General features: G+C 34.4%; 14 protein-coding genes and 1 pseudogene across 15 annotated transcripts, besides 4 other annotated features; 13 read left to right on the top strand and 2 right to left on the bottom strand.

The window, feature by feature from the left end:
- Positions 1–272: 272 nt before the first annotated feature.
- Positions 273–698, top strand: TVAGG3_0940560 (nucleoplasmin core domain domain-containing protein; the record flags this gene model as incomplete). The annotated part of the gene is made up of 1 exon (XM_001327930.1): positions 275–622. The coding sequence occupies one exon, from the start codon at positions 275–277 to the stop codon at positions 620–622; it is 348 nt and encodes a 115-aa protein (XP_001327965.1).
- Positions 699–1,123: 425 nt separating this feature from the next.
- TVAGG3_0940550 (cell division) lies at positions 1,124–2,137 on the top strand (the record flags this gene model as incomplete). The annotated part of the gene is made up of 1 exon (XM_001327929.2): positions 1,126–2,097. The coding sequence occupies one exon, from the start codon at positions 1,126–1,128 to the stop codon at positions 2,095–2,097; it is 972 nt and encodes a 323-aa protein (XP_001327964.1).
- Positions 2,138–2,726: 589 nt separating this feature from the next.
- TVAGG3_0940540 (tRNA cytidylyltransferase protein) lies at positions 2,727–4,111 on the top strand (the record flags this gene model as incomplete). The annotated part of the gene is made up of 1 exon (XM_001327928.1): positions 2,730–4,094. One exon carries the CDS (start codon positions 2,730–2,732, stop codon positions 4,092–4,094), a length of 1,365 nt encoding a protein of 454 aa, XP_001327963.1.
- Positions 4,112–4,891: 780 nt separating this feature from the next.
- TVAGG3_0940530 (protein ubiquitination) lies at positions 4,892–5,932 on the top strand (the record flags this gene model as incomplete). The annotated part of the gene is made up of 1 exon (XM_001327927.1): positions 4,892–5,932. The coding sequence occupies one exon, from the start codon at positions 4,892–4,894 to the stop codon at positions 5,930–5,932; it is 1,041 nt and encodes a 346-aa protein (XP_001327962.1).
- A 595-nt stretch (positions 5,933–6,527) lies between these two features.
- Positions 6,528–6,559: a mobile genetic element.
- Positions 6,560–7,122: 563 nt separating this feature from the next.
- On the bottom strand, positions 7,123–9,484 carry TVAGG3_0940510 (the record flags this gene model as incomplete). Its single annotated transcript, XM_001327926.1, has 1 exon — positions 7,177–9,306. One exon carries the CDS (start codon positions 9,304–9,306, stop codon positions 7,177–7,179), a length of 2,130 nt encoding a protein of 709 aa, XP_001327961.1.
- Positions 9,485–11,069: 1,585 nt separating this feature from the next.
- Positions 11,070–11,130: a mobile genetic element.
- Positions 11,131–11,283: 153 nt separating this feature from the next.
- Positions 11,284–11,752: a mobile genetic element.
- A 91-nt stretch (positions 11,753–11,843) lies between these two features.
- Positions 11,844–21,900: part of a mobile genetic element that runs on past the window's edge.
- TVAGG3_0940480 (uncharacterized protein) lies at positions 11,948–12,853 on the bottom strand (the record flags this gene model as incomplete). Its single annotated transcript, XM_001327925.1, has 1 exon — positions 11,948–12,853. The coding sequence occupies one exon, from the start codon at positions 12,851–12,853 to the stop codon at positions 11,948–11,950; it is 906 nt and encodes a 301-aa protein (XP_001327960.1).
- TVAGG3_0940470 (protein of unknown function, DUF4106 family) lies at positions 13,325–15,857 on the top strand (the record flags this gene model as incomplete). Its single annotated transcript, XM_001299054.2, has 1 exon — positions 13,325–15,857. A coding segment is annotated over one exon (2,533 nt), but the record flags the coding sequence as incomplete, so codon positions are not given.
- On the top strand, positions 15,863–16,579 carry TVAGG3_0940460 (protein of unknown function, DUF4106 family; the record flags this gene model as incomplete). Its single annotated transcript, XM_051252899.1, has 1 exon — positions 15,863–16,579. The coding sequence occupies one exon, from the start codon at positions 15,863–15,865 to the stop codon at positions 16,577–16,579; it is 717 nt and encodes a 238-aa protein (XP_051078473.1).
- TVAGG3_0940450 (uncharacterized protein) lies at positions 16,612–17,281 on the top strand (the record flags this gene model as incomplete). Its single annotated transcript, XM_051252898.1, has 1 exon — positions 16,612–17,281. A coding segment is annotated over one exon (670 nt), but the record flags the coding sequence as incomplete, so codon positions are not given.
- TVAGG3_0940440 (protein of unknown function, DUF4106 family) lies at positions 17,508–18,088 on the top strand (the record flags this gene model as incomplete). The annotated part of the gene is made up of 1 exon (XM_051252897.1): positions 17,508–18,088. A coding segment is annotated over one exon (581 nt), but the record flags the coding sequence as incomplete, so codon positions are not given.
- Positions 18,593–19,128, top strand: TVAGG3_0940430 (annotated as a pseudogene). The gene has a single exon. A coding segment is annotated over exon 1 (536 nt).
- On the top strand, positions 19,781–20,173 carry TVAGG3_0940420 (uncharacterized protein; the record flags this gene model as incomplete). Its single annotated transcript, XM_051252896.1, has 1 exon — positions 19,781–20,173. The coding sequence occupies one exon, from the start codon at positions 19,781–19,783 to the stop codon at positions 20,171–20,173; it is 393 nt and encodes a 130-aa protein (XP_051078470.1).
- TVAGG3_0940410 (uncharacterized protein) lies at positions 20,202–20,713 on the top strand (the record flags this gene model as incomplete). Its single annotated transcript, XM_051252895.1, has 1 exon — positions 20,202–20,713. A coding segment is annotated over one exon (512 nt), but the record flags the coding sequence as incomplete, so codon positions are not given.
- On the top strand, positions 20,802–21,437 carry TVAGG3_0940400 (Poxvirus D5 protein-like family; the record flags this gene model as incomplete). The annotated part of the gene is made up of 1 exon (XM_051252894.1): positions 20,802–21,437. The coding sequence occupies one exon, from the start codon at positions 20,802–20,804 to the stop codon at positions 21,435–21,437; it is 636 nt and encodes a 211-aa protein (XP_051078468.1).
- On the top strand, positions 21,473–21,892 carry TVAGG3_0940390 (protein of unknown function, DUF4108 family; the record flags this gene model as incomplete). Its single annotated transcript, XM_051252893.1, has 1 exon — positions 21,473–21,892. The coding sequence occupies one exon, from the start codon at positions 21,473–21,475 to the stop codon at positions 21,890–21,892; it is 420 nt and encodes a 139-aa protein (XP_051078467.1).

Raw genomic sequence — 21,900 nt, 5'->3', positions numbered from 1 at the left:
GGTTCTGTACAAAGTTGAATTGCTGAGATAAAGAGATGTTGAACATGAAAAAAATTTTATCAAAATAAATTTTTCAATATACTACAAAATCCATTAAGATTTAAAGAATATGGCACAAAACTTAAAACAATTCATTGTCAAATTAAGAATTTAGTGTAATTAATAATAACATATATTAACTCAATGCATGGAAAAGTCTTAATACAATGATGCGTATGTTTATTAGTTATCCGAATATTGATTCAAGGCATTGGTTTCCTATTTCATCATATTGATGTCACAGCTATGTTTCTTCGGCTTAGAAATCAAAAGCGGAATGAAATATATAACAACATTAGAAGATGATTTGAAGCTTACTCGTGCTGTTATTAACCCCGATGCTAATGAATCCTCACTTGCTAGATTATTTTTCAAATTAGGTAACAGAGAAGTTCCATTATGTCAGCTAAATTCAGTTGAAACTTCAGCAGATTTAAATATTTTAATATTAACAAAGACAGAAGTTGGTTTCCGCGTTGCTGGTTCAACATCTATTTTCATTTCAGGATATTATGTTCCTAAAGAAGAAAGTTCTTCGAATCCTACAATATCTCCATCTAGTTTTGCCCTTGGTTACAACTAATTTAGCCCAAATATGGAAACCAGCACTTGAAAGTTAATATTGATCTCAAATCAAATGATACTATGTTATTGTTGTTTTAAATCTATATACTTATTATAATTAATCAAAAAATATTTTATCAAAATTGATTTGTTTTATTTGAGATAATATTATCATAGTGATAGAGATACATATATGCTAAAACATTAGATCTGAATAACAGTTTTGGTAAAAAAAACAAATTAATTTTGCAGATAAATATTGAGACCATTTTGGCCTTCAAAAGTATAATTTTGCATCGACTTTTAACAATATATAATAAGTATTCTATTCTCATCAGTTGATTTTTAATTATACCGATGATTTTCTCAATCGGAAAATTTTCAAGTGTAGTCTTGCCATTTCGAAGGAAATAATCAGAGCTCTGCATGTGCTTATTCATATAGATAGGAATAAAATTGAATTCTAAAATCCATCAAAATTCAACTGTAATTTTTTAAACGTACATCATTATTTTCATTGCGATGTCGCGTCCAGCAAGGCAGCCACTCGGTGTGAGGAGGAATAGCATTGCAGAGTACAGCGCAGTAAAGCCAAGGAGACATGCAAATCAAGAAGCATCTGTGAAACCATCGATTTTACGTTCAACTTCTCAAGCATTAATTGATGACAATGATGACTACAGTGGAGAATTTGATTTCAGATTTATGACGTGTCAAATAGGCGATCCATCGGACGCTTTGGATGTTTGTCCATATCAGCATATTATTTATAAAACTTTAAGAGAGAAAGAGAAATCGAGATCTACCATCAAATTTAATCAAAATGAAATTACGTTCCGTGATAGAAATATAATGATCGATAAAATGATTTTAATTCATTATAAGCTCGGTCTTACGACAAATACAATTTATAGATTTATAGGTTTATTTGATCAAGTCCTTACGTCCATACAAGTTCCTAAGAATAAGTTAATGCTCTATGCTTGCGCTACATTTTTAATATCTTCAAAAATTGAAGACATTTTCCCAGCTCAATCTGATGATCTTGTATGCCTTACTAAGAACAGGTTTTCTAAAGAGGAATTGTTCGCTGCTGAGATCGAAGTTAGTAATGCTACCAAATACGGTACAATTTTCGGAACAGGACTTTTCTTTTTAACTATTTTCCAGCGTATAGAAGATGAAGAACAAGATTTCCTTCTTTATTCGCGCTACATCCTTGAATTATGCCAAACCTCCGAATTCTTTTTCGGAAAGAACTTTTCCTTAATGGCAGCTGCAGCAATATATACATCACGTATTGCTTGGCATCAAGAACCATGGACACCTAGGCTTGAAGGCTACACTAGGTACTCTGAACCTGTTTTAAGTGAGTGCTTAAAAGAGATCAAGAATATGCTCAGCCAACAAAGTCGCCAAGAATCCAAATTCATCCAAAAGAAATATTCAAGTGATCTCTTCCATAAGGTTGCACAAATTTATTCACTTCCTTAATTTGTTTCCTAATGCTATGTTTTGTTTATAAATATTTCATATATTATCTGTAAAATGCAATTTCTTGTTGGTTAATCAATGGGTCAGGCAATATATGCATGAAAAATGATAAATTCATTTAAATCACATGTTCCTAACAATCTTCCTCAATCAAAGTTTTCTTTTACTTCTCACAATAGACACATAAATATCGTTTTAACATCTATTAAATCATATTAATAAAGGATTCCACATTCAAAAACCGGTAAATGATTCTCAAATAGTTGTCGCTACCAACTAAAGCGGTTCTTCCATCAGTAAGTTTGACATGGCCAGAATTTTTATTAAAAGGAATTTCATTTGTGCCATCAAAAAACACAGCATAAATGTAAATATCATATGAAGTTAGCCTATTGTTACCGTAGCAAGATCTCATCTTCTCGTTAACATATACAGTGCGCCCATCTTCAAGTTCAAAATTTCATGAAAAAATTGGGTTACGGTATATACGTGTGTTGTAATGTCTTTCAGTAGGTCTGTAAATGACTTTGAGCAAAGGCATTACCCCGTTATTTGGTTAAATTCCAAGGATTTGACTCTAAATTTTTTAGAATTTTCAAAAATTTTTGATCATAAAAAAATAATTTTTTAAGATGTCGATTGTTCAGACCAACAAAGAGCTTCTCGAGAAGGGCGAACTCCTAACTCCTTTCGAAAAGCAAGTAATTGAACTAATAAAGAAGACATGTGAGTCTTTTGCCCCACAAACTGTAATTGCTAGAATAGTTGGTGGATGGGTAAGAGACAAACTCCTTGGCTCTCATTCGGATGATATAGATTTCAGCATAGAGGGAACTGATGGTCTCACTTTTGCGAATAAAATCAAAAAAGTAGCATCAAAAGCTGAATTTCCGGATTTAGTTGTTATGGCAAATCCAGATCAATCCGCTCACATTGGATCTGCTAAAGTATACTTAACTCCTGAGTTTTACATTGATATTTGCGGTCTTCGCTGGGATGATTATTCTACTGACTCAAGAATTCCAGTTATCACCGTTGGAACACCCCAACAAGATGCAATAAGGCGAGATGTTACAATTAACTCTATTTTTCTTAACATAAATACATTCAAAGTCGAAGATTTTACAAATGGAATTCCAGATCTTGAAAACCGCTTACTTAGGACTCCACAACCTGCTGGTCAGAGCTTCTTAGACGATCCTCTACGCATCCTCCGTATTTTCAGATTCGGAGCCCGTTATGATTTCAATCTTCATGAAGATATCATTCCTTCAGCAGCCAGTGCTCGCTCAGAATACGAAGTAAAGGTCACAGCCGAACGTGCTAACCTCGAAATTACGAAAGCCCTTGAAGGACCGCTTGCATACAAGTATGTCACTTGGATTGCAGAAGCCGGCATGTTCCAATCGGTATTTGACCCATCCAAGTCATTCTCCATTGATCCATTTGAAGCTGCAAAGCGTGTTAAGCTCTCAGAACGCAATTTAACAGAAGAAAAGTCAACAGTTCTTTTGGCGAGCATTTTCCAGCCATTGATGACCGCTCCAAAGATAAAAGACACAGTGAGGAAGAACCAGATGGTCCCTGCTGTAGAGTTCGCTGTGTTGAGAGGAATGAAATACCAGGCAGAAGTGGTTTCGGCTTGTGTCAAAATTTTGAATGGTGCTGAAAAAGTGAAGTCATTTTCAGACCTAAACAGAGTTGATGTCGGACATTTCGTTATGGAAGTAGGACCTATGTGGCCTCTTGTCCAGTATTTGTTGTTCGAACCGAACTTGATTATTTCATTTATTAATAATTTGAAGCCTTTCATCGCAAAGGAAAATCTTGGAGAAGCTTATTTGATGAAACCTTTGATGAGAGGAAACCAACTCGCCCAGGCACTCGGAATTAAACCTGGCCCTCAAATGGGAGACTTAATCAAACAGATGATCGATTGGCAGCTTGAAAACCCTGATGGAACAGCTGAACAATACATTCAACATATCAAGAAATAAAAAAAATTGTTTGTTAATTTATCTAAATTTTTTTAAGGGTGACAAGCTCTTACAAAATCAATAAATCCTTGTTTTAATAGTAAAACGCTATAATAGCTGCATCTGTTATTACATAGTGGTTTTTTAATAACGTTTTCAGACAGAAAATATCACATTTTCACACAATCAATTGAGAAGTAAAGTTACTTCAACTCTGTTTTACAATATGCTTCACGCCAGTCGTTAGATAAACTTATACTTTAAAAAGTGGAATAACCTTTCGACTGATGCTTCTAAAGGAAGCATACATAATAATTTCGATCTTTTATTACTTCTCTAAATCTGGATTATAAATTAATTTCAAATAAAACATGATCAATCGATAACAAATTCAATAATAAATTTTTATCTACTGTAAAAAGTGTAATATTTTTCAGTATGATTGTAAAGTTTTTGAAAAAAAAAAAATAATATCAAGAAGTAATAAACAAATAAAGAAAAAAGCAGAATGGGGAGAGGAAAATAAAAGGAAAAAGGTGGAAAAGAAAGAAAAAGGAAAAACTAATATAGGGCAAATTTCATATTAGGTTGTTTTGACTTGTGCCGTTCATGGACGGAGATGGCCATATGGTGGAGGGGCTAGTTCTTCCTCTGGAAGCCCGATATTTTTTAGAAGAATTTTTATTTCGGAGGGACCTTTCCCAGATTTTGAATTTATCAACCGGATACAGCCACTTTAAGTTATATTCTTTAATTGTGAGCAAAATTTCGATTTCTGATATTTTTCAGATTTTTTGTAAAGTTACAAAATTTTTATAATGAGTCGAGGTCTTACTCTGGATTTCAAATACATTGGTGCTCACATCGATGATTACATTCGAAATGAAAATCTTTTTGATACATTCGAGCTCGAAGACATCAAAAAAATCATGAGATATTCCAAATTAACTACAACTCAGTTCGTTTCTCTTCTCAAACAATCATCACCAACTATCAGCGCCAACAAATTATACAAATGCACACGAAATGCGAATGTTACTATCCAAAACATCGACGACGTCTTTTCGGTTCTTAAATCAGTCAAAGAATACTTGAAATTCACAATATTTGATGGTATCATTGATTTTTTAGAGGTAAATAATAATGAAACGCGTAATCCTATAGAGGAAATCACAAAATCTCAAGAACAAATCCAATCATTTCAAATTGAACAGAATCGAACACAAGATAACATCAATCATTCACGAGATCTTTTAACTAAAATCTCATCCCTTAAGAAATCTCATAATTTTGATAGTGTTTACCAATTCTTTGAAGAGCTTTCTTCTAAAGGCAATCGCGAAATGATTTCAAAGGCTTGTAAAGAAGGACTTTGGCAAAAGACAACAGAGTATAAAAAGAATGTACTTCATATTGCAAGTGAAAAAGGAAATCTTAATCTTATCAAATCACTAATTGAATGTGGCTGTGATAAAGAAGCAAAGGATCATTTTGGATATACTCCACTCATTCATGCATCAGCTAATGGTCATCTTGAAGTTGTTAAATATCTTATCTTTGTTGGAGCTAATAAAGAAGCAAAGGATAATGCTGGATGGACTCCACTCATTATTGCATCAATACTTGGTCATCTTGAAGTTGTTCAATATCTTATCTCTGTTGGAGCTGATAAAGAAGCAAAGGATAATGATGGATATACTCCACTCATTTATGCATCAAGATTTGGTTGTCTTGAAGTTGTTCAATATCTTATCTCTGTTGGAGCTAATAAAGAAGCAAAGACTATAGGAGGAAGCACAGCACTCTCAGTGGCAAAAGGTATGACAAGAAATTATCTAATATCTATTGGAGCCAAGTAATCTAATCAGTAATTTTACCTAAAAATACAACTTCGCTAGTTGATTCAAATTTTTTTTATCAGAGCACAAGGTAATAATAGTTTGAAATCTTTGAGACATTGCTGACCACTTTGACATTATATTCATCAGATATTGGTTTGGCAAGAGATGAATAAGACTTTGCATAGCCATTATTATACAGAATGATATCAAAAAATATCATTTATAATGTTTTGGAAGATATTTCTTTGAATCAATCAATTCTGTTTTGATCATATTGTAAATCTTGTTTAATTCTTCTTCATTTTCCGTTTTTAACAGATATAATGCATTATATAGATCGATGTAATATTTACAGATACTTTGCAATTCACTATTGTTAATTGAATGTCTTGATTAGGCATTAAAATTCAATTAAAGGTTTTATTTTAAGGATGCATTTACATTTTTCTGACATTCTCTCAATTTTTTGACACGCAAGCTTTATATCCCAATAGTCTACGGTCAAAAGTTAATATTTTGGTCAGGAGAAAGTAAATATACATCATTATATAGTATCTAATATTATTGCTATACTTTTCTGCTATTAAAATAAAGATATATTAATTTTTTTCATAGCATGTCAGAAAATGATAAGTGCACCCCTAAATTTACCAACATAAATTAAAAGATTCATAGATTTGCACTTTCTGAACTTTTAAGGCTCCACTTACGCCCATCTGACAGCTGGCGTGAAGCGTCATTGAAAATCAACCTTAAATATCTGAATTGAGGACTATTTCATAGAGGCGTAAGTGCACCTTTAAAAGTCATAAATTTTTTTTTGAGAATTTTCGGATTCTTTTCTCACAATAAATTAAACGATTCTGATTAACCAGAATTTTGACTATTACCGTTAATGAATGGAAAGCAAAACATTGAGGTAGTGATGCTCCATACGCTGACAATTTTAGTTAATTCATTGAGGTAGTGATGCTAATGAAAAGTAAACTCATATGTAATTAACTGTATTTCCTCTGACTCAGATTAATGAAAATACCATATGGTGGTATGAGAAAACTATTGAAATCATCAAGGATAGTTCTCCCTTGAATTGTTCATTTCTCTCAACACAGTTAACTCGATTGATTCTTGTATGATTTATAGTTCTCATGATTAAAAAAAAAGAGAATATGACTCTCATTATATGATTATGTTTTTCAAATAAAATGTTTATAAATACATAATTAAGTTAAAATAATAAATAATACAAGCTAAATTTGAAATTAGTTGTCAGCGTAGAGATATTCAATAGAGATTATATTATTAATCTCTGTCAAAGCATCAATAAGAGGTTCTTTCAATGATCCTGATTTGATATTCAAGCATTCTTTGATTATATTTTCAATATTTACGTCTCTCTTGGATAAAGTTGCATCAACGTTTCTCTTATTTGTTACAGGTGTCGACGGAAGCGGAACAATCTTCTTTTTGCTTCCCATTCTCTTAATAAATTCAGTTTTGAGTCCTTCCATTTTCTGTTTGTTCGCTCCTCGTTCTTTGATTTGCAACTTGAGGATGATGTTTTTGATGTCCCTTTCCGGCCAATTCGCTGAAGATAATCTCGTCGTCATCAGATTTTGGCAGAAATTGTAAATGGAGTTGATGGATTGAGGATTGCATCCATCGCAGCATAAGTCAATCAATTTTCCGTGTTGGGCTAAGTCTTGGACTTCATTCAACAAATTTTCTCCTCCACCTTGATTTTCAAGGTGTAGAACTTTGACACACGTTACTGCTTTGATTATAGGATTAATTGAAGCATGTTCTTGTGCATTTTCTTCGTTTATCAAATCGATACGATCTAATTCCATCGATTTGAAGCAATTGGCGAAGAGTTCAACCGTTGGTCCGTCAAAACCGGCTGTTGAGATAGAAATTTCCTTTAAACTCTTCTGTTTTGAGATGAATTCGCAAAAAGCCGTTGCTTGTTGATAATTCATGGGGTTTCCTACGAATGACAAGCGTCTGCATGATATGGAAAACTTCTTTATCTTGTTAAAGAAGAGATTCCAGCCACCTTCGTCGAGAATTATTTTATCAAGTCCGAAAAAGTTGATGTGGGAAGCAATTGGCTTGCTGAGTAACGATAAAACTGTATGTAGAGAGCTTCCAGTGAACTGGCATTCGGAGAAATCAATGGAAGTGACGTTATGGAGATTTGTAATGCACTCGATCTCAGCGTTCATGAGTATTTTGTTGCCTGAGAGGTTCAGTTCCTCTATCGGTGTCGAATTCCTGAAGATTCCTGCAACAATTTGGTTCACATTCAGTCCGCAGCCGACAAATGACAAAGATTTGATCGTTTTCGAGTTCTTCATGAAGGATGAACCGAAAAGTGAAAGAATTGTAGTGTGGACAAATCCAGAAATGTTCGAAAGCTTTGAAAAATATAATTTGCATAAATTCTCGAAAGATTTGTTCGAAGTGATGCATTTCATTATGCTATCAAATGTAGTTATCGTAAATGTGCATGAATCGAACGTAAGAGCTGAAAAATCGAATCTAAATTTTGTCAATTTTTCGAAAAATTGGAAAAAGTTGTTGGAAGTTAGATCGCATTGTGAGAAAGTCAACTCCATTGTCTGCGCCATATTGTTTTTAAATGATGGCTGAAGTTGAAATTCACCGACAAACGAAACATTCTTAAAAATAAGGCTATGAAGGGATGTGCTCTGATCCAAAATAGTATTGAGTATTGTGGCAAACGAGAATATTGAAACGTCATCGAATTCGAGCTGAAGTAATTCTGGATGTAATGAAATCGCCCATCCAAACGCCATGGCATAGGCAGATGATGCTATTTCGGGAGTAATGTAAATCGCGGCTTGAGAGCGCTTTAGCATTTCTCTATATTCTGCCACACTATCGGCATGATATTTTTTAGCTGGAACAGTTAAGGCCAAAGACAAAAAACTATCACCAAGAATTGAGTCGCTTTCAAAATCAAAGTCGCTAGTTCCAAATGAATCTTGAACTGATTCGGCGATTTCAATTTTTGCCGGTCTTGGTTTGTCACCGAATAAACCAACCCTTACTGAGTAGACTATAGATGCGATTTGTACATGTTTTGGATGACGTAATTTCATTGTTACGCCTCCACAATAAAATTGCATTGTTGATTCATCGACGATAATCAAAACTAGTTGAGAAAATGGAATAATTCTTGACACATAGTATGATCGTGGGAATGTTCGCTGTTGAAGTAAGAAAATACCGGAATTTGTAACAATTAAAATTCTTTCTTGAAGAACTCCATGAGTATTTACTTTCTGAACAACTTCATTGACATAAACTTTTGTTGCTGCGACATGGAAAGAGGGGTGAATATCTTTCAATAACTCCGCGTTTTCCATGATCGCTTTTTTTGACACAAAAAATCAAAAAGTCTGATTTTTCAATATCTTTTTTTGAAAATTTTACAACACGAATCCTTTCCTATAGTGTCTGGCATATAGCAGTAAATAATGATAAAATTTAATTTAATTTTTTTACGATTCTTCTTCTCATTTGTCCTGCCATGTTTTTGTGAGGAGTTATACGAAAAACAATGATTATATGAACAGTAAAACTAAGAGTTACAGAGGTCAAGCATGATTCCATGCCTCATTTTTATACAACACATTTGAATAAAAATTTATCATCGATATGCATGGTATTCTGAGATTCTATTGGCCCATAAAATGAATCAATTTTTGTAACATTGTGATGCTACAATGTAATTATGATATTTGTGATGAAATTGATAACTTTTAGTTTTGCAATAAAAGTTACAATATATTTGCATCAGCGAGGCGAATGACTGGTCTCATGCTACTTAATTTGAATAGTTGAAAGCATTATTCTACAAAAGAAAATGAATAATAAAATTGAGTTGAAAGATTCATCATGAGATGTAAATTCTACATGACTATCCATTCGAACTATTAGCGATAAATACCATTATTTCTATGAAATTTCTTTAATAAATAGAAAATATAACAGAGAATCTTGTCTTAATAAAAGAATCTCTCTTTGGTCATGCAAGTGCAACATATTCATAGCAAAAATTAAGAATGAAGATCGATTTTTAACGAAACAAAATCTTGTATAAGGATGTAAAACGAAAAAAAAATTTAGCCCTGGGCGGCCCAAAAGTGACATTTTTAGCCCAAGTTTTTTTTTCATTGCTTGGGAGAGGTATATTAATTTTAACACATAGTATATCTATTTATATCTTTTAGCTATTATTGCCATTTGAAGATAAACGATAACGATTATTAGGGATAATCCCAGCCCAGCCCATATTCAAATTTTGAATGGAATTGAGAGGTGGGCTGGGATCAATCCCAATCCCCAATAATCGTCGAATGAAATATTGATGAATATTATAAATATATTTCAATAGTAGTATATTTTAATCCAATTGAGAGGCTATTTGGAAACAAAATAAAAGAAATGAAAAAAAAAGTAGCAAGAAATTGCAGATTTTAAGATAGAAGTTGATTTGCTCTGATTAAGATCAATAGATAACATATGATTTGTTTCATGGTTTATGCTCATTTCAAACAAATTTTAAAAATTTTATAATAATACTATTCTAAATATATATCTAATAGTGTCATATATATTATACATGAATGATGAAGAAAAAAAGTCTTGTTATTATAATATATGAATTTGAATAAATTAGAAATTTGAAATTTTGCCTAAAAAAGTTAAATTCTATACTTGCAGTATGAGTGTGTTGTAATGGTAGTAAGAATGGGCTAGCTCAAAGCAACTGCTCAAAACTTTCCCGCCAAAAACGCAAAAGTGTCATTTCTGCATGGAAGACCATAGCTGGAGTCACGCTCAACCATCCCCTTGCTGGTATGATGTGCAGCCTTTGTTCTGACCAATCATAGTGCTGCTTCATCCATACCAGCAAGTGGTTTCAGCATCAGACCTCCGCTTGGTCTTCCATAAGAGCTCTGCAAATCAGAAGCACAGTAATTATGCAGCCTAGTTGCTAGGGTATAGTAGCTAGGCCGCATAATTATTATGCTTCTAGCGATATTAGTTATACGTTATTGCACGCATTCACTTATACTACCACTCTCTCGCTCCTAAAAAGTCAGATACTTCGTAATTACTAGAATAGGGCCAAGTTCTTCCGAGGCCTCTCATTGCATGAGAGACTTCGGAAGAGCTTGGCCCTAAAGCATCTCACTACGGCTCCCTGGTCTACAAAAGGCTAAAGAAACTACAATTTGAGTAGAGTCCTTCCGAAGTCTCCCATTCAATGAAAGGCTTCGGAGGAATTCTACTCCAAGGTAATGCGCTTGTAGTTTCTGACTTTCTATTGAACGAAAAATGTAAATTTACTCGAAAAGAGCAAAAGTTCTTCCGAGGCCTCTCATTGAATGAGAGACTTCGGAAGAACTTTGTTCTAGTGTAATGCGTGTATATTCTTGGGTCCAGGGAGAGCGAGAGAACTAGTTTGTAATTCGTTTTTGCTGAAGTTCTCCGGATTTCTCTCAATTGAGGAAGGAAATCCGGAAAACTTCAGCATGAGTTAATTGTGGTGTAACTCTCTGGGTATTTACCGGCCAGAGAGTCGAGTAAAATATTAGAGAGCGCATAGTCTCAGCATAGGTATGCGCACTATAAATATACGTTATTTTTTACTTTCGTATGAAGAAATAGCTTCTCATTTTTATGCTTCTATATACTTTGTTACTAAGTAAATCGCCTATTTTCTTATTAAAGCCTAATTTTTCCACGTGATTAAGAATCTCTGCATCCCAAAAATTCGTTTTCTGCGTTCAGAACGCGAAAACATGCAGTATATCTCAAGATAAAGAGGATATCATCATTATTTTGTTAAACAATTTTTGAATTTCTACTAAAAATCAAAAAAGAGATCATCATCAAAAAAAAAAAAAAAAAAAAAAAAGGTAGTGGGGCTTCCAGGGGCTGCGCCCCTTCTAGCCCTGAAGATGTTTAGTATAAATGAAGTTTTTATTCGGGAAATTGTTAGTCTTCTGGTGTGAATTCGGAGGACTCTTCTTGGATTGAGTCTTGTATTTCCTCCTCCTCTTCTTCTTCCTCCATTGCTTCTGGGAAGAAGCCTTCTTCTGGGTCGAAAACATTATATAATGTGTAATTGAATGACACATTATATCTTTCTTTGAGTTCGCTCCTGACAAAGAACTTAGTTCCAGGAATACAGAAGACTTCTGTGCGTTGGAAAAGCTGATGTCCTGGAACAAATTTGGCAATTAGAGACTTCTTTTTTCCGAATTGTTCAGGAGTTTTCATGACGACAGTAACAACATCTCCATCTGCGAGGTCTTGTTGTTCTTCGGAAAGGTAAAGAGCAATGATATGAATGGTTGCTGCGTTGAATTCGAGAAAGTCGAATTCAAATTGTGTTGTCGTATAACATTCAAACCATTTTGTACAGTTGTCTCCGAACTCGTCCTCGTATTCATCTTTGTCATATCCGTAACTAAAGACTTGAAATTCGGCAATTCTCTTGTCGAATGACCGTTGGATGGAACGAGGAAGATTTTGACGAACTTGGTATAAAGTTCTCAACATTATAAGCTTAGTAAATGTTGGAAAATACTGAACTAAGACATCGCTAAGCTCAATTGGACTTGGAATTGTCTTAGTAAGTTCAATTGAACTAGTAATTGCTTTGTTCAGAACTTCACAGAACTGAGTATTGTATGTAGCGTCTGGTTGTGTGTTTTCTTCGGCGTCTTTGAGATATTTAGAGCAAATTTGTTGAAGAATTTCTCTTAATTCGCTGTTAGACCTTTTGGCGGTTATTCTAACCGCTGTGCCGGTTCTTGGAGGTTGTGGGGCTTTGGCTTTGGTTAGCGGTTGAGAATTGTTAATGTTTGAATTGTTTGCGACACTTTTTCTTCCTTCCATTATGAAAAATGAACTTTTTTTTCGGACTACTCATAGAAAAGTTTAAAATAAACCGTTTTCGTCAACGGTAACCCCCTCTATTTTTTTATTTTATTTAATAGTTACCGTTGGAAAACCGTTCCATCTCAAATATTGAATGAACTATAAACGTTTTTTGTTTTCTATATATACTTTTTTGTCCAACGGTAAAACTTTTTACACAACGGTTTTTAAGAGTCGTCGCCGTTGACTTTTTTGTAGAGCACTCAAAATAGTATAACTTTGTCCGGACAAGTAAGGGTCTATCGTCGCTACAGGAAAAGTTACAGGCGTTCCAAGGAAGTATACTTTGAGAAGCCTTTTTCCCATTATAGAATGAGATAGGACGGTTATTTTACAAAACTGACAACACTTTGACCGAGTAGTTTTTTGTGCTGAACAAAAAGTGTCATATAAACATCTGTCAAAAACCGCTTTTTAACTTCACTTAAAATGCCACGTAAGCTACGTAAGAATATACGTAAGAGGAAGGGAGCATTGAAACATCCAATAGTAAAACTGACACCACAACAACAGTTGCAACAACAAATGATGAATGACCCCACTATGTTGCAACAAATGTCAAGCAACCCTATGCTTTTAAACCGAGTTATTGGTGCACAGAGTGGGGGTTTAAGAGCGGCACTTTTAGCGAAAATGGCAGGCTATGGTGGAGCTGCAGACGGAACAGCTTATAACCCTCAAAGTCAAATGAATTTGAGTTCACTCAAAAATCAAATAACAGATGTCAAAAAGTCAAACATAGACATACAGAAACAAATAAGTGAAAACGAAAAGAAACTAGAATATGACAGACACACAAAGAAACTCAATGAGTTAAACGTAGAGAAAAAGAAGAAAGAAGAACAACTGAAAGAACTAAGTACAGAGGAATATGCGAAAAAAGTGTCAGAAAAAGCAGCAGAAGTAGCAAAAATGGAACAAGATGTTATAAATTTGAAAAACCATACTACTCAATATAAACTACTGAAAGATGAAGAAATAAAACAAAAAGCCCTGAAGACATATATGGATAGCGATGAGTATAAAAAAGAAGTTGAAGCAAATGTAAAGGCAGAAAAACTTTTACAGTTGCAAAACCAAACCGTACAGTATGAAAACTTAGCACAAGAAAGTCAAAATAACGACGCAGCCATGCAAAAGGCAATGAAAAGCACAGAATATATAAAAGCTAATAATGACTGGTTAGATGCCCAAGCCAACGCTAAAGCAGCCCAACTTATAGGGTCAATAAGGACAAAAATACAAGCGGATGAAGACAGTTCAAATGAAGCTTTAATGAATGCTGACTTTAAGAATGCCTTCGAAGCTCTTCATAGTAAGGTGAAACTAGTGAACGACTTCTCATCTGGAAAGAAACTGAAGTCTGAAGGTTTCGACAAAGAGTTAAAAGAAGTAGCACAAAATATGACGAAAATAACAGATGCAGCAACGAGACAGGCAGTTCAAAGTGCCTATGACGCCGTTAGAGCAACTGTTGTGGAAAGTCAAGAAAAAGAGTTACAACAGACCAAAAAAGACCTAGTAAATGCTTTCTTAAGAACGAAAAGTCAGGTAGGACATTATGCTGCAGATGGAACATATGTGCCAGCTGGTGGAACTTATATACCAGCTGGTGGAACTTATATACTAGCTAGTGGAACTTATATACCACCAAACCCTCCAAGAGAAGCACCTGCACCAGGACTACCTAAAACATTTACATCGTCACATGGACACAGACACAGGCATGCACCAAAACCAACACAACAACCAACACAACAACCACCTCCACAACCAGTACAACAACCAACACAACAACCACCTCCACAACCAGCACAACAACCACCTCCACAACCAGCACAGCAACCAGCAGTTCAAAACCCTGCACAACAACAACCAGCACAAACAGAGCAAGGACATAAAAGAAGTAGAGAACAAGGAAACCAAGAATTCTTAAAAATGCTTAAGAAAAATTATGATTACTCAGATACTCTTGACTTTAGTGACAGATATAAAGAAGCTATTAGAAAGTTCAAGGAAGGAAATACTGACCCGAACCTATTTAGCTTTATGGCTCAGCACCAAATTAGATATAATCTCAAACCTGGAAAATACAAGCTCGCTAAGGGATATGATTTAATAGCATATCATCCAAATGACATGACTGAATTTACTCCGAGATATTTGATGTCAGAGCTAAATGATGATTCAACTATCTTCATGAAACGCGTAAAAAATAGAGACGGAACGAAAGAAGAAAGGGTTATGAATGCGGATGACTTAAATAGGGAACTTGTTAAAAACGGTCTCGGAATATATGAAATGCCACCAGATGAGGTACAAGAAACTCCACAGGAAGAAGTTCAGATACAACCAGACATGGAAGAAATAGTTCAGCAACAACAGCTAGAAGAGCCTGAAGGAAACGAACAAGTCACTCCTTTGGAAACTAACTTCACAGAACTAGATGAAGATTTGGAACAGCCGAAAAATCTTGACCCTCAACAAGAGTATGCGGAGAATATGGAATCTTTCCAAGAGTCTAAGAAAAATTCGGCTGACATAGTAGAAGAATATCGAAAAATGTTCGCCGACATACAAAAGACTCCAACATCAGATGAAAATATTCAGCAAAGAATGGAAGTACTGAAAGAAAATGTACGCAAATACAATAACCCTTTTTACTCACGAGCATATAACGTTCAATCTGTGGATGAACTCGGTGAAAATAAAAGGTTAAATTTCACCAAAACATATAGAAATGAAACATTGTTTAAAGTTCATTCAGAACCTAACCAATATGGAAACAAACCTACTTTTGTTTCTGCAGACGATGGAACTACAATGAGATGGGGTCATAAAGCTAATCCGGATAGGTGGTTCATAAACTTACAACCACAATTCCAAGAAGTTGTAGACGCAATGGAAGTGAATGGTGAACGAGATATAGCTGGTATTTTCAGCGCGGCTTTAATGCCATTGAAAGATATGAAACATGCAGATATTTTGGACCAGTATGAAATGAACATGGCTGATGGAAATATAACACCTGACGTTCTAGAACATTTATCTCAAAGAACTACACAGAGCCATAGAGATGGTATATTTGGTGAAGAGTTTAGAAAGAGAGTTAGGGAGAGAGAAGGAAGAGAACCTATTGTACATGACCTTGCAAACGAAAGTTTGCAAAATGTCATAAAAACTTACTTTGCAGACAACGAACAGAAAAGGGATGAATATTTAAGAAAACTCAAATGGACAGTACCAAATGAAATGTTAGTATTGAAAAACATGTTCCTTGACAAAATAAAACCAACTACAGAAATAAATGACGCAAGACTAAAACATTGGGTAGAAGCTTTCCCATTCACAAAAGATATTATTGGTTACATGGAAAGAAAACCAGAATGGCTACAAAAACATATATTTGGAAACGACCTTATTCCATATGGACAAGCTCTGTTTGAAGAGCTTGAACCGGAAACTCAGGAAAGAGTCATGCAAACAATACGCGAAGACTCAAATACAAACTATGACAAAATCTTTCTAGGATATAGGTTACCTGAGATGGGCGACCAGAGCCAAAAGGCAAAAAGGACATGGGAAATTTACAACATACTAGGTGAACATGAGGCAAAGATGCAACAAAACTCAGTCAGGAAGAAAGTAAAGCTTGGTACGAGTGGGTTCTATTATGACATATAAATCCAACTATTCTATATTTTTACCCATATGAAATGTACGCCGCTCAGAATATAACGCCAACAGTTTTGGATGCCATGAACGGAAATGTTTCTGAATGGTATAACGAATGCGACAATGCCATTAGAAGGTCAGAAATAGTTCCTGGAACTTACGAATATACAACTGCTGTTTCTTATGGAAACGTAGGTGAGTTTGGAGAAGGTTCTTCAACAACAGTAGATATTGCTTGCGACAGGTTTCATATTATTTCTATTGACAACTCATTCTTATACGTGGAACAAGACATTGAAATAAAACCTTCTGCCAAGTTGTCTGACAAGAAAGGTTGCAATGGAATTTTCTATGTCGGATACCAATATGCTCCAGAAGTTTTCATGGGATATAAGATATATTCTAACTCTGACTTAGTTCAAACAGTAACATGGGCAAACTATGAATGGTTCGCTTTGAGAAACTCAGTACAACCACAAGCTAGAGAACAAACAGACCAGTATGCAACTATTGAGAAAATAAGAAGACTTGACCCTAACGTTCCAGGAGTTTATGTTAACCTTTCTGGACAAACTGCAGCAGCAGTAACCAAAGTAAAACTGAAACTTAGAGTTCCTTTGTCATCTTTCCTCATCTTCAGGTTTTTAAGATACTTGCCAAACTGGGCAGGAAAAATTTCTATCGAACTTACTCCAAGCAAAAATAACTTAGTCATTGCACCAACACAAGACCCATTCACTATTACAGACGTAAAGGGAACAAATCAAACGTCATTCGCCGACTTTTGCAAAGACAAAGTTGACTTAGACTTTGGTTTCTCAAACTTCAACACTGAAGTAAACTATTATTTCAATGCTGCTGGAACTGCTTGGGACCCAGTTAAGTTCACATGCGAACAGTTTGAATGCAAGAGAATAGAAAGCAGACTTGCCTTTATATGTTGGACCCAGATATTTCAAATGCTTTAGCTGCCAAATATATTGCAGTTCCACTTATGTTCCCTATACACCAAATATCTGTCAAAGACTTTGCAGGTGAAGTTGGAAACCAAAGTGCTGACCCAGGTGCAAGAACAGATATTGCTTTAACAACTGCAATGAAACATGCAGATACTATGTTTGTACTGTTCAGACGAACTATAAATGACTATTCTTGTTTCTACAACCCTGGTATTAAATATCATATAAACATAGATGGCAAATATTATCCAAGAGAAGAATATTCTACAGTTGAGGATATGAGGTCATACAACTTGACATTAGATGCTATGAACTTTAACAACAACTTCACAACAACCATTAACCCTGAAATGCAAAGTTCTATTATGCCATATGTGAAAGTATGGACTCATACAGGAGGTCAAAAAACTCAATATACAAATGGAGACCGTTCAAACTTTTGGCTTGGCATTCCATTTGCTGACTCAGAAGACTTTATGGGTGGTATTTCAACTGTTGGTACTGTACAAATACAATATACTGGTGACAGAGACGGTCCAGATGAATTGAAAGCAAAGAAGTTTACAAAACCAATAGCACTTTTCACGGAAGATGCTCTTTTGAAGATTCGTTCGATGAAACCTGCTGGGGCTCCTCAGATTGGTATAACGACAGCTTCCATCGAGCAGATTTTGGCAGCAGGTCAGTAAGTTGTTCTTGAACTGACTTCTCTCCGTCAAATATTGACAGTACGCCAGTTTTGACATAATATTGTATTATAAACTTTCCTTTAGTAATATCGTCAGTTTTGAAGTTATATTTTTGTCAACGTCAAGAACTTTCACCATCTCGGTTATACCAACTTTCTTTGCTTTATGAAAATATTTAGGTTCAGCAAAGACTGCTATTCTATAACATTTTCCATTGTTTGTGTAAAGAACTATTCTGTCAATGTATTTGTATTGTTTGTGAGTATAAACCTTGTTTTGCTTCAATTCGAAGAGATACTCAATACGTCCATCTTTTTATTCTAAGTAAAATGTCATTTCCGAAAAATAGAAGCGTAAGTGTTTCAAAAGGTTTAATGGCGGTGGCAGATGTGAAGTTAAATTCACCAACTCAAACAAACAGTCAAAGTGTTGTTGTCAATGTCAAAGACAGAGATGTTGAAGTGGGGAAACCATACGAAGACGAAGATGGTATAACAATTGTTCCTGTAAAAGAACAACCAACATATCCTGAAGTTAGCAGAGACTTAAGTTCTGTTGCAGATATTCGAAACGACTACCAACAACTGAAAGACAAACTTCAAACTCAGGAGAAGATTTGTCAAGCTTTAAGTATAATGTTAAACTTGGTCGAACACAACCCTGTAAAAGTGAACTCATATGTCATTGCACCTCATGAAGTTTTGAAAGAACTATTGAAACTTTTGACAGAGGCAGACGATATAAACATCAAAGAAATAGAACCCGACATTAGTTGCTGTGGTGTTTCATATAATGTCATTGACAAGATATACGTTATGAAAGGAGGTGAAACGTTGAACTTAAATATAGTTTCCCAGACGTTATAAAAATATTTGACGACCACAACATTTCATTAAAATTTATTTGCTAAGTAAAAATGTCAAAACTTCTTGAAAGATGTTTGAAGAAAAATAATATAGACTTTATTTCATGTAAAGGACTTTACACACTTTTGAACGATATGAAAGACCCTGTTTTGTTTGTTCGTGTAGACAAAGGAAAGTTCTATGTCTTTACAAAATATTTGAACTTCTTAGACAGAGAACTTCAAGAAACGCCATGTGAAAGTTTAGATGAAGTTCTTCTCCACTTTCAGAAAAACTTTTAAATATATATAAATGGCAGAAGACATAATGGTTTATACTATTACGACTAAAAACCCTGAGTCATATAATTCTATAACAACAAACTTACAAAGTCCTCAAGGACGATATTGTAAACTAACCTTAAACACAATGACGACTAAAGCCTGTTTTGCTCTTTTGACACCAGAAGACTTTATTGTTGTGAATGGTAAAAAATACTCCTTTGAAGATACTTTCTCAGATATACCACCAACAGGTTTTGTTGACTTATTTAATACTTTAAGGACGGGTGTAACATGTGCTGCAACTAGAGCAGGTTTCATTATGTTTGGATGTCCGACTGAGTTTACTATAAACGATATGAGCTATAATACAAAACTTATTTCTGGTTTTTACTACCAACAGTTTCCTATAACAGGAAAAGGTGTCATACAAGGAATGTCTATTCCATTGACATTAAGCACACCAATCTTATATATTGTTTCAAACTTAGGTTCAAAGTGTTATTCGAATGTCGACAGAAACTATTATGACCAAAAGATACTTATGCGTATAAACAATACTTTCTCTGCTGGTTTGCCTATTGTTCATTCGAATGCAGAATTTTCAACCTTAGTGAACTCAAACACTTTGGCAAGTATAACGTTGACATTAGTTGACGCAAACTTTGTTCCTGTAAAACTTTTATGTCCTATGTATTTGTCAATGACGGCAGAAAGTTTCGAATTGGAAGATGCAACTGGTGAAAGTATTGTATTACAAGAACAACTTCAACAACAAATAGCTCAAGAACAACAAATGCAACAAATGGAACAACAAAGTCAAGAATAAAAAAATATTTTTTTTTATTTTTATAAAAATGTACAGAATAGATGTTTCAGATTTTTATGACTTCCAAGCATTCAGAAATATGTGTCCATTTCGAGACTATAACAAAGCAGTCGAGAATTTGAAACGTTTAGTCATTTATGTCGACTCTGCCCCAGAATGTTATGTTATGAAAGAATGGGATGTTGTCTTTAACAAACCAAGAGCAACAATAGTGTCTGAACAAGAATGTAGACAGAAACTTAAGAAAATAAAAGTTGTACAAGTTGGAATGAAGATGTTAGATGCTTGGGATATCTTATTGTCAAAGTTAGAAGATTTTTCAGTTCGTGGTATAAAGTTTTATACACCTTCTCCAAACTTCTATTCTATCTTCACTGGATATAAATACGAACAAGTAGAATGGAAAGAAAATATTATAGAAGCTTGGTTAGACCATGTCAAAGAAATTATATGCAATGGAAACGAAAAGGTTTATGAGTATATCTTATGTTGGTTTGCAAACATCTTACAACATCCAAGTGCTAAAAATGAAACTGCTCTCATTATAATTGGAAAACAAGGAACAGGTAAGAACACATTCTTTACAGATATCTTATGCAAACTGTTAGAAGGTTATTCGAATCCGAATATGACAAACTTAGAAAACATCTGCGGTAAATTTAACTCCTCAATAGAGAATATGAAACTTATAGTTTGCAATGAACTTCAAAGTATAGATACAACAAAAGTTTTGAACTCAGATGCTTTGAAGAGTCTTATAACAGACAAAGTTGGAGTTGTTGAAAGAAAGTATAAAGACCAAAGAGTTTGTGAAAATGTTGCAAACTTCATTATGGTTTCAAACAATGTTGTTCCGATGAAGTTAGAAAGTTCTGACAGAAGATATGTAGTTGTCAGAACGTCAGATTCTCATATGCAAGATACAGAATATTTTGACGACTTAGCAGAAACTTTGACATCTGACTTTTACAACCACTTGTTCTCATATTTCATGACATTAGATATTTCTAAGTTCAATCCAAGACAAATTCCACATACCGAAGAGAGACAAACATTGTTAGAAGCAAACAAGAGTGTATATGAACTGTTCATAGATGAAACTGACTTTGTGTCATTAGATGAAAGGTCATTGTACGATTCGTATAAACAATATTGTCAAGAATATGGTTATATGGCAGCTTCTAAACGAACATTCTTGGCAAATGTCAAAAGTCTTTTAGATGTTCAGAATGGTGTATATACAAAGAAAAATTTTTCTGAGTAAATTTTAAAAAAATATTTTTTTATCCGATAGAAAAGATGGCAAAATTCATCTCAGTAAATAAGTACATGACAGAAGTCAAAGAAGAACTAGACCCATTCACATATTTGAATGTTTACTTCTACCATTTTGAAAAGTCTACATTTGACAAAGTTTGGAACATCGAACCAGTTAAGTTTGCTATTGTGACTAAAAATGGTGCGAAATTTGAAGACTTAGACATAGAAGGTTTGTTAACAGTCAAAGAAAATTTTGACAGAAGGTTCTCAAACCTTAAAGAAGGCAAAGCATACAAACTTGTTATACCTTATGAACCAAAGAAGACAGACGACTATGAATATTATGAGTCTAAGATAGTTGAAGTTCAAGGTAAATTGGGTAAAAAGATTTTAGAGTCTAAGCCAGTGTTTGCTCCTAAAGAGGAAGAGAACATTGACATTGACCCAGAAATGTTCTAAAAATAAAA

This window comes from Trichomonas vaginalis, chromosome I (genome assembly GCF_026262505.1).
Source record: "Trichomonas vaginalis G3 chromosome I, whole genome shotgun sequence".
Classification (NCBI taxonomy): domain Eukaryota; phylum Parabasalia; order Trichomonadida; family Trichomonadidae; genus Trichomonas; species Trichomonas vaginalis.
The sequence above is the reverse complement of the archived record's forward strand: the minus strand, read 5'-3'. Positions and strand labels throughout refer to the sequence as shown.